This window comes from Glycine soja, chromosome 18, assembly GCF_004193775.1.
Source record: "Glycine soja cultivar W05 chromosome 18, ASM419377v2, whole genome shotgun sequence".
Lineage (NCBI taxonomy): Eukaryota > Viridiplantae > Streptophyta > Magnoliopsida > Fabales > Fabaceae > Glycine > Glycine soja.
Window position 1 is genome coordinate 1,492,423 of NC_041019.1, and position 11,613 is coordinate 1,504,035.

Genomic DNA, 11,613 nt, shown 5'->3' on the forward strand with positions numbered 1-11,613 from the left:
AACAAACGATATGAATTTCATGTAGAAATTTGGTACTTTGATACAGAAAGAGGCAAAATGAAATGATTTTGTCATTTTGAGCTTTGATTTATTAGTAGAAAACCGTTCCAAATTCTGAATTGCCAAATTTTGGGAAAATGGTAATCCAGATTGATCTTTTGTGTGAGTGTGGTGATCTTGAATGTTCATTAAGAGCTAATCATTAATAGTATTTATTTATCACACACAAAAAAATCTTAAATATACTCCTATAAATATTTATATATAAACAAGGCACTTTAAATTGACAACGTGCAAAAATCATACAGGATTCGTAGCAGACCTAATCTTCGTGTGCCCCTAGGCATTTAACCTAGGGAACCAAGGATCAAGTTACAAAAGAATATTATTTTAAAAGAATTTGTTTGGGACTATATAGACCAAAGAACAAATAACTGTGGCTATGTACACTAGCAAGATAAATAATACAAAATTTAGACAAAAATTTCTTTTCAACCATGTATCCTGTTTTCCAATTTCAAAGCTGTCACTAAAGACAGAAACGGGTATCACTTGTTAGACCACTGAAATTCTATTTCTAAATTCCTCGAGGGTCCACTTTTACTTTCCGGCAACAGAGTGTACTCTCCAGATACTGCACCTAGCATTACTACCCGATCAATCTGGATTGTCACTTTCCCAAATGAACTCTGTGGTCAGATAAAAAAAAAATAGATGGGTTAAGCGGAAGCCTAAAACCAAAATAACTGAAGATGGATAGACTGCATTTACAAGTCCAATTTTTCCACAATTACCTTTCCCATTTTGCTCTTGTTTTTGCAAGAAATGTGAAGCTTTTGGCCTTTTGGAGGACTCTCAAAGGACCATGTAAAGCTCTCATCCCACTCCGGATTAGGGCCAGTTGAGACCACCTGATCAGCACATTCTCATGGTAATTAGCACATTCACTTTCCGAGTAGGAAATCACATCAAAATAGAAAGAAAACATGATTTTCCACGAATTGTATATTGTGATAACCACAGATTCAGAATGCAAATCATTGTCCCTAGCGTTTAAAACAATAGAAAAGAAATTGAAGTGGGTGTGGCTCTTGGCAAGTGAGAACCATATACTTCCGTATCAATATTGTAACAAATCGCATTTAAGTCAAAAGCTACTTCAAAAGGAAAGAAAAAAACAATTTGGGTGAATCTGGATTCTAAAGTCTGGCAACAGAACTGCAATGGAATATGTAATAGTCAACTGGATTTTTTTTTCTAGGAAGTAGCTATAAAGGTCTATATCCTAATTGGGCATTTTCTAATATTGGCATAATTTCGATAAGGACATAGCAGATAACATTATTTATTATGCAAAAGATTGACATGGAGATACAGTCATATATTAGTCTCACATAAAACAAGCACGTCATCCATTTCAACTAATCCTAGTGCACTAGTGGAGAAGAAGATCACAAAGCAAGATAATAAATACAAAATTATTTTTAAAATACCTTGGTTTGCCTTGGAGGAGTGTTTCCGAGTGTAAGCTTGCAAAAAACACTTGGGTTTCCAACAGATTGCTTCATGTTGTTACCGCGCTTGATGATCACCACCAATGTTCCTGGCAAACACTGCAATAAAAATTCTGCCTTCTCCTGAAAGCGAGGTGGGCCAGACTGGATTAAGTACTGCAGCAAAGGTATAGCATCTGCAGCTGCTATTGACTGAGCTCTTGAAACTTCTGCTGGACATGCTGACCAAGCTTGCCTAAGCAGGAAAAGTGCATTCAAGGCAGCTTCCTGAGTAGCCTCAGAGCCTGTCTTTAAGGACGTAACCAAATGGGGAATGCTAAGTGTTGCTGGTTCAGTTGCTCTCAGTCTTGGGAAGTTGCTAAATAGAGAATTTAAGGCTTTAAGATACTCATCATTCACAGATCCAGTAGCCCATAAGTCCTTTTCAATAGCAGCTAAAAGAACAGACACAAAAAATGTTAGGCATATTTACATACTGATGAGAGAGGTTATCAAGGTGAAGCAACTTATTGTCAGACAGACAGAATCAACATTGCTCACCAATGAATTCAGATTAGAAATAGCACCTTTATCTACAGACAAGACTTTCAAATTCAACCTATACTTTCTCTGATACATTAATGAATATTTACAGAAGACTAGGCGCCTATTTTAGCTAGAAGAGGTTATATAGAACAACTAAGAGTCAAGCTGTTCAACTTATGAAGCAATTAAGTGCACTACAAGTTTTACTATTCATTTGTTCCTTCCCCAAATTTTTGGTTTCATTACCAATAATCAACCAAAAAGAATCAGCTCTGCTATTTTTCCAAAAGATGTATTAAAAGTCACATGTAGCATTTTTGTTTTTTTTTTTTATTGAAAATCAAGTTATGCTTCTGCTTATAATAGCAAAGAAAAATGCTTTACTATGTCTATGACTATGAGAATCAATTATTTGATTCAAGAACAAGAAAACAACATCAGAAATTATCATGTGAAAAGTAACAAATACACCATTCTATATGATGAAAAGCGAAGATAAGATATACCGTAGTGGTTCAGAGTAAAAATAACAAGTATTTAACACTGCACGATAGGAAAATAACTCACCAGTTATTGCTCTGACTGTTTCACTAGAAGCATACTCTTGAATGGTATGATTTGAAAATAGAAGTTTAATAAACATTGCAGCCTGAACAGATGTTTCAGGATCACTTGAACCTATCAGATCCAGTATAACCTGAACCCCACCCGCCTCTGCAACTGCTCTTTTATTTGATCGACTGTACATCACAAGGTTTTGCAGAGCACATATGGCTACAACTTTCATTTCTTCAGTTGGTTGGTCTTCAAGCACATTCACTAAAGCACGACAAGCTGAAACTGCATCACTTGTCCGAGCAAGACCCTCATTCTGAAATAGATCACCAAGAGCCAAAGTTGCTAATAGCCTTGCTTGTTGTGCTTGGGTTTGTGGGTCCAAGAGATAATGGGATAATGGTAAGATGGCTGACTTGGTAACTTTTGTTTCTCTGATCTTTACATTGTTAAGCAAAACTTCTAAGAGTCTTGCAGCAGTTTCCTCGCACTGATGAGATCTTAGGAGCTCCAATAGAGCCTCTATAGCACCACTTTCAGCCATTGCTTCAGCGCTAGTTCCGTCATCACTTTCCAACACAAGAAGAGCATTTAATGCACCAACAACTGTGCTTTCTAAGCCAGACCGAAGCAGCCTAACCAAAACAGCAACTGGAACTTCCAAGTAGTATTCAGAACTAAATTGTAGAATACTAGCCAAAACAGAGGCAGCAGACTCCCATAAAGCATGAGGAATGGAAGGATCAGATTGCAATATAACTTTTGAAATTTCAATAACACCACCTTCTTTTGCAATTTCATTTGGCCATATCAATGCAATACTGACCAGGGCCTTTACAGCTCTTTGCTGCAATATATGTATACCAGAACCAAGAACTCGTATAAGAGGGCCAATTACCTGTTGCGTCACCGGATCTTTCTGAAGGTGTTCTTCTAAAAGTAGATGCGAGAGAAGCTCAGCAGCCAACTGTTGCACTGCTGATATTGGAGAATCAAGCAAAGGGATAAGAGGTTCAATAACTTGGTGACAAGTCAATGTGTAATCAGCACGACACTGCGGATGTTCTAAGATATTAACTAAAACCTGCAATGCACTATGTTGTCCATCTGGCCCAAATTCTTCTCTTGTCAGCAACATAAACAGGGGTTCAACTACTTTAGCAGCCGATGGTCCTTTAGCTATGCTAGCATTATTGGTCAATATACGCAACAATTCTGCAAAAGCTGCACATAGATAATCAGGTGCTTCATGAAGGATGTCAAGTATGCTTTCAATAACTCCAGCTTTCACCATTTCCATTTTACAAGCTGGCCTGTCTTTTCCTAACTTGACCAGAGCTCTGGAAATGGCCTCATGAAGTACATGATTCCTACCATAAAGTAGGCCAACAAGAGGAATAACTGCACCATGTGCAGCAACTAATTCAGCCAGTTGCTCATCATCAACAAGCCTATCCAATGCACGGACAACTGAATGGTGAGCAGGACTAAACTCACTTACAAGGAGAGAGACCAGAGGTTCAACACAATGTGCAGCAGCCATTGTAGACCGAATCCTTGTATTTCCAAAAAGAACAGAACATAATTCAGCAGCATCCCCTTTGAGGTCCATTGAGCAATCTGATGAGAGAATCCTGCAAAGAACATCCACTGCATTCATCTCAACATCTGCAACAGCAAGTGCTTTTGAAGGGTTTTCACTCAGTAACCTAACCAATGCAGCAATTGCAGCATGCTGCTCTCTCTCTAAACCAGTATTAAGAATCTCCACCAAGGGTTGAACAGCTTGTCGAGCAGTCTCTGCATTTCTAATATGGTCAGCAGAGAATAAACTTTCCAAAGCTTTTGCAGCCCTATACCTTGCAGCTCTTCCTCCTAAACGCAAGACAGCTACAAGTTGAGTAACAGCTCCAAATGCTGACTCATGTCTCCGAATTTCTGCACTGCTAAACAGAATTCCTAACAAATCTGTAGCAGCTTCTTCCGTTGCATCTTGCGGACCTAGTGAAAGATACTTGGAAAGTGCCTCTAGGGCCCCTGCCTCAACCATTAAAATCTTATTCGATGGACAATCTATAGAAAGCTGAGTCAAAAGCCCAAGTGCTAAAAATGGTGCTCCTGGGCGTTCTGGAATTGGTTTGAGCAGATCAACTAGAGCAGGTATTGCCTTCCGAGAAGTGGCACCAACTCTTATGTCATCAACTCTAAACAACCTCTCAAGAGCAACTTGATCAGGATAATGCACCAAAGAAAATTCATCTGACAATTCCAGAAGATCCTGTATATCAGAATCAGCACAGCCAAGCAAGGAGATAAGTCCACCTGCTGCCCCAGAATTTGCCACAGACAGAAGTGTTCCCCTGCTACCATTACAGACTAGGCTAGCTATTGATTGTGCAGCAAAATATCTGTTCGCTGATTCCTCTGACTTCAATAAGTTGGCAAGGGCTGGTATAGATTTCATGGTTGCATGCGCTCGTATGATATCCCTATCTTGAAATAATACTGCCAACAACAAAGCACAAATCCACATACTGCTATCTTCTTTATAATCAATCTGCATATCATATCACCATAAAGGAGCAAAGATTTACACACAGAAATAATAGTTATATACTAATCTGCTATCTAACTACTATGTCAATGAGGAGGGGTGTATTTGTAAACAACTTTGAAAGATATGGATGCGTCTATGCAAATAAGTAAATATTTACTATGGAAAGAATCAGATACCACTGTCTATTTCAAATTGACTGAAAACATGCACTAGAATACCTGACTATATTGTGAGAAACAATCTGCAATCCTGTCAGTGAGAACCTCAATTGCTCCAGCCTCCATTATTGCAATTTTACTTTTTTCATCATGGCAAGCAAGAACAGACAGTAACCATATAGCTAAGTTGGCACTGGAAATAAGAGCGGTGCCAGTGCTTGATTTACAATCATTGGCTTCTTTTGTATGCCTGCAAATGCTGATAACTTCCCTGCTGTCATCACCCTGATTATCCAATGTAGCCTGTGAAAAAATAAGCATATCGACCAGAGACTGAACAAGATTAGCACACAAGTTTGATAAATTGAGGTCCTCCACCAGCTTCTGATGATTTACTTTAGCAGCACAAATAAGAACAGCAGCTCCTCCAATTTTGACCTTTACATTTTTAGAAGTGGAATTGATTATCCTTTTAGCTATAGAAGATATACATCCAGAGGCAGTAACAACAGTGTCTCCCAGAACAAAAGGCTGATCCTTACATAATCGAGATAATATTTCAATAGCTTTATCCTGCAACACTGGCGTTGAATCAGCAATAGACAAAACTATTGGGATTATGCTTTTAGGAAATTCAGCTAAAACTGCCCAAGCAGGTTTACTGTGTGCACTGGTCAAATCTGACCTGGAAAGCATGGCAAGTGCTTCAAGAGCTTCTGATGTGGAACTATGTTCATCAATAGCAAAGTCTAAGAAAGAAACTAATGCAAGAACAGTGCCAGCTCGATTCACACAATCAGTTACAGAATAATCAACTTGCCTCTTAGAATGTAAGAGGCGAGCAATTGCTGCAGCAGCATGTGTTTTTCCAGAAATTGTGCCTTCACGTAATACTCTGGTAGCAGCCAAGATGACTTCTTCTGCAACAGCTTTCTCAGCAATTTCACTATCCAAAATAAGATTTGCCACAGCACATGTTGCCAGCTCTGCCACTTCTAAAACTGAAGAGTTAGCTAGTGCAGCTAGGGAGGGTAATGCATCTCTAGCAATAGCAGCCATATCCTTGTTCTCTTTGATGGAAAGAAATATAGCAGCCAAGCAGCGCGAGGACTCCATTAAGATACTTTCAGATTCAACATTAAGCAACTTCATTGCTGACCAAAGAGTTTTAACAGCAATGCTGCTTTCACGCACATCTTTCCTCGTTTCAAAAATTCCCGCCAGAGCAGATGCAGACTTTGCCTGAGTTTCTTCCTTGGTTGAGCTCAATAGTTTTATCATTGTAACAATTGCATCACTAGCAGCACTACCTTCACGTAGAAGATCAGTAAGAGCAACAACTGAAAGCATACTTCTCAAAGCATCTAAAACATAAACCTTAGATTCAGGTAAATCACTAGTCAATAATGCTGTAAGCTGACTGATAGTTGCTGTATCAGATTTATGAATTAAGTGATTCAAAGTCTTTGCTGCAATCTCCTTCCCATTTGGGCTTCCATTCTTCAACAGCCACAGCAATGCAGGAACGACTTCAGCACTTTCAACACAAGCACGTATATCCTCACTGTGATCGCATAGGTTCCTAAGGATTGTTGCTGAGTCTTCCTTTGCTTTTGCAGATCCTGACTCCAAAATTTGAACAAGAGGAGGTATACCACCAGCAGCAGTAATGGCCCATTTACTTTCATCATTTTCATTAGATAAAAGGCAAAGGAGGGCAACAGCACATTCTTGCTGCTGTTCTGATGAAAGCCCCAGAAGAGATATCAACAGCTGAACTCCTTCACGGCCTTGAAGTGCACGCCATAGACTGCATTCAGTATTGCACAATGTCAAGAGAGACTTTAGAAGCTCCTCTTGCACTTCATTGGCAGCCATTGTTATTAAACCAACAAGCAAACGCTTTGCATCAGAGTTTGTAAGTTTAATTGACAATATAGGATTGCTATACAAACTAGCTAGGGCTTCAATGGTCCGTTCCTGCACAAGGAATGGCAAGTGAGGTTTAAATTGTTCAAGTAATGTCTGCTCAACTACCAAAGGATCTGATGCCCAGGTAGATTCTGCCTTGTCATCATATATCATAAGAGCTGAAGCTAAAGCCCCCAATGTGTCAGCAGCTTGAGTAGGAGAGGAGCATGATTCAAGGCTTTGACCAAGACTGGAGATGACATACGACAACCCACCAGAGATGTTTGCTAAAGCACACATAGCATTTTCCTGTAACGCTTGAGCATACTCACCCTGCATGAACTCTTTGGAAGGAGCTATGGTAGCATTAATCAAAGCAGGAATGCCATTGGAATTGGCTATCTCTTTCCTTGCATCTTTGCACTGGGCAGATAGAGATTTAAGAGCACCAGCTGCCTCAGCCCTGACAGGGGCATCATTACCAGGGCCTAAAAGTTTGAGGAGTTGTTTTGTTGTCTCTGCTGTCAACAACTTTGAACAAACAGATGCATCCTCCATCATCATACAAGCAAGTAAAAAGCACACATTGGCTAAAGTGCTAGACTGCCCAGTTGTCAGTAACTTAATTAATATGTCCACTCCTCCAGCTTGTATTGTGGCATTCCAGAATCTCTCAGTGCTGCTGGAGAGATTTTTCAATGCCCCAGTCAATAAATTATCAACTACATTTCCAGTCTTCAGGCCCTTTTGCAGCTGCTCCCATAGCACTGGAACAACTCCTTCAGTTGAAAAAATTTTTGATCCAACATGATCTTTGGCACCACCTTGAGAGACAGCAAAAATAGTCTTTGCAGCAGCTACTTGACCTTCAGCAGAACTGGACTTTAGTAGACCAAGCAAAGGAGGAATGCAACCTCCAAGCAAGACTTTCACCCTCAGCTCATTTTCTTTACAAAGTGAGCCCAAGACAGTTGCTGCCTGTATTTTCACATTCAATGACCCTGACCGGAGAAGGGAAACAAGTACTGGAACTGCCTGAGAATGAGATCCAACAGCACTGAAAGCATTTTCTCTCATATCTATAAGCTCCAATAACTGCTTCAAAGAATACTCTTTCTCTTGCATAGAAGATGAGCTCTGACGCAGCTGCTCAATGCATTGGGCAACACTTGCTAATGTCCCATCTGGATCCTCCATGCTGCTGCTGTTGCTACGTTCTCTGCAAACAATTAGGAACGTAAGATACAAAAGTTTGCACATTAGATTTTATGCTCAAACTCAAATTTCCATAGACCATATATCAATTATCAAACCATCAAGTTAGATAGTTCTCATTATCTTCTATGTATGAGACTATCTGAGGGGGTGAGAGGGGAACATTTTTTTTCTGCCTTAGAACTTTTGACATGGATAACACAATAAGAGGGATTCAGAAGTCTTAGCTTAGCTGCAAACAGAAGTACTAATGTAACAGCATGGATTTTAGCTGAGCATTATAAGCAATTGATTTGGTGATTTTTTAAGCCATAAAATATTCTTTTTGGACATAATTAAAAGGCATATCCTAAGCTGTAACCAACCTCAATCCCATCTTCAGAACTGAATGAGGAGGTAGAGGCTCTGAATCTTGAGCCTTCCCATCACCATTTCTTTCCTGCAATCAAAAGAATCACAGTGAGCAAGTTTAAACGGAATGTCTGTACATCTGTAAATGATGAAAGTAACAAAAGTTAACATAAACATAGAAACAATATATTAGATTCGGTACAATATGGATAAAGATCAACCTTGAAGTTCTATAAGAGGAGAAATGGAAAATGAAGTTGAAAAGGAAAATAGCCAAACCATATATCAAACCTTGACTTCATTTTGTATCAAGTAATTGAAGATTTTCAAAGTATTAAACACACATGATTGTTGCTTCCGTTACAGTTGACTAATTATCATTAAGGATAGCATCTTATTGCACAAAACAGAGGGGAGATATAAAATGAAATAAAAACTATACAGCATTAAGTAATGCAACAAAGCATTTGTACATTACACTAGTGTAGAACAATTACCATAACTAACCCATTAAGATAGATGGTCATGAATGCTATATTTTTAAGAGAATCTAATAATGCCACCTTTTATTTTTCATTTTCTAGCATTACCCTGTACTCAATCCTAGTGCCAAGGATATGTATAAGCATATACCAAATGATGGTAGAGTGCATGACTAAAATAATGCTTGCTACCTAAAATAGAATATTTCTCATCAACTTCATAATATTTATAAAACCATGAGCATCTCAATTCAAAGAATGGCAACAGATATGTTCCAATGGGATATAAGAAACAGATAACGAAATGAAATCACAGAGCCTCTTTAGATTTCCATGGTTCTCATCGGTACTTTCTAGAATTATTTGATACAAAAAAAAAAAAAAAGTGTTTAATACAAATCAAGGGTTGTTGGGCTAGTTTTAGAAGTCTCCACAACCACAACTGCCGTTGCATCTCCCTTCCACTGTCTGCAATTTCTAAAATCACAGCATAACCTCGACCGAAATTTAAAAACATAAATGACCAGCAAGCAATCTGAAGCGATAATATATCCAATGTGTACAGGCCGAGTTAAGGATTCATAACAGTCAAAACTAATTGTTTATACTAATTCTCAAACACTTTTCCTCCACCAGTAATGATGATGTGATGACATAAAATGAATAAATAAAAAAGGAGAAATAATGGAAAAACATGAAGAAGTACCATATCATTAGCAGCAAGGGTGCTGCCATTATTGGCAGCAAACCTCCAAGTCAGTGTAGTCGCCAGCTTCGCTCCGCGTCACTCGAATTCTCCTCCAAGCAGATCAATCCAGGACACTGCTCCCTCTCCAGATCTACACTGGAGAGTTCGTCAGCACATCAAAGCCTCCCTGTCCACACCACACGGTAATTCAGATCAGAAACCAAACAGCAATTGCACAGAAATCGCAAATGCAAGTTCAACAAGTTAAAAACTACACAGTGACCTAACCAAAACACTGTAAAAAAAAAAATCAAGCTAACAATGGAATCGGTTAAAATTGAATCGCGCGAGAGACAGTCAGAGAGATTGGAGGTAGCAGATCAACAGCTACTACCGAGGAATGGGAGTGGAAAGCGTGCAGCGGGGTCAACGAAAAAGTCAAAGCGGTTACGACGGAATGCAGGAATCGAATGAATGCTAGTGAAAATTGAAGAATTGAAAAAAAAAACGAAGAGGTGAGAGAGACCTTGAGGGAGTGAGAAGCGAAGCAGGTTTGTTGGTGTGAGAATGACGCATGGATTGGTTTAGCGGTGGCGGTGGTGGTAGTGGGAGACAGATTTGATTATTGATTATTAGAGGTGAGGCTTCGTTAAGAAAAGAGTGCGTTATGTGATTTTTCGGTTTTGAATTGACGGAGAAGGGAGTGTTTGTGACAATGAGCACCGACAACAGCTCCAGCCTGCAAGCTCATAGCCTCGCCGCGTCATTTAACGGCTAGGCTCAGCCTTCAGGTTCGCTTGAGCCACCCGTTTGGAATAGAATCACGTGGAAATAAAATAATGTACCTCTTTTTACATTTTTATATCATTTCTCGCATGGACAAATTTGTATCTCATCATTTTTCTTTTTTAAATTTTTTTCTCATCAGTACACTTATCATTTTTATTATTATTTTCTCTTCTAATTCCACCCCAATCTATTTCATTTCAGAGTAGATAATAATCAATACTTATAATCTTTTGTATGCATATTTTTATTAGTTTTAATACGTGTGCAGACATGTACAAAATTGATTAATAAGTATTATAAATATTATATTAATATCGCTGATTAATATTTACTAACATAAATATTATAAGTATTATAGGTATGCGTTATATTCATATTCATATTTGTATTTTATTATATATATATATATATATATATATATATATATATATATGTATACATATTATAGTAAACCCACCTCATACTAATGATAGGACACAAATCATTTTTTGTGTTTTATGTATTTTTTTAATATTAATTAATTTCTATTAAACTTTAATGTAAAAATTAAAAAAAAATGACTTTTTTACAATTTTTAAGATTTTTGATACCATGTGAAAATCACTATTAATTTACATGTTTCATAAATTGTAAGTTTGTTGAAAATCACTCTCTTAAAATTTTCAGTGATTGAATTTTCTCTTTGAAGATTTTTTTTCTTCTCTTAAATTATAAATTAGATGGTTGAGGTTATTAATTTTGGAATACACGTAATTGTCCTTTGGAATTACCGAATGTCATTTTTGTATTCATGTTTTTCAATCTCAAATACAAATAAATAGTTGCTTATATTTTTAGTATTTTAAATTTTAAATTTGCGTAAAGAAAA

General features: G+C 37.9%; 1 protein-coding gene across 1 annotated transcript; it reads right to left on the reverse strand.

Moving 5' to 3' along the window:
• Positions 1–236: 236 nt before the first annotated feature.
• LOC114395813 (protein CELLULOSE SYNTHASE INTERACTIVE 1-like) lies at positions 237–10,781 on the reverse strand. The gene is made up of 8 exons (XM_028357669.1): positions 10,483–10,781; positions 9,975–10,143; positions 8,801–8,874; positions 5,370–8,439; positions 2,607–5,151; positions 1,494–1,948; positions 795–911; positions 237–689 (listed from the first exon to the last, which is right to left on the reverse strand). The coding sequence occupies exons 2-8, from the start codon at positions 9,975–9,977 to the stop codon at positions 549–551; spliced, it is 6,405 nt and encodes a 2,134-aa protein (XP_028213470.1). The 5' UTR covers positions 9,978–10,143; positions 10,483–10,781; the 3' UTR covers positions 237–548.
• Positions 10,782–11,613: the final 832 nt, after the last annotated feature.

Coding starts and splice junctions, on each gene's coding strand:
- LOC114395813 (XM_028357669.1), bottom strand. Junction 8,440..8,800: donor GTTCTGAAGATGGGATTGAG/GTTGGTTACAGC, acceptor AATTGTTTGCAG/AGAACGTAGCAACAGCAGCA. Junction 690..794: donor ACAAGAGCAAAATGGGAAAG/GTAATTGTGGAA, acceptor ATCTGACCACAG/AGTTCATTTGGGAAAGTGAC.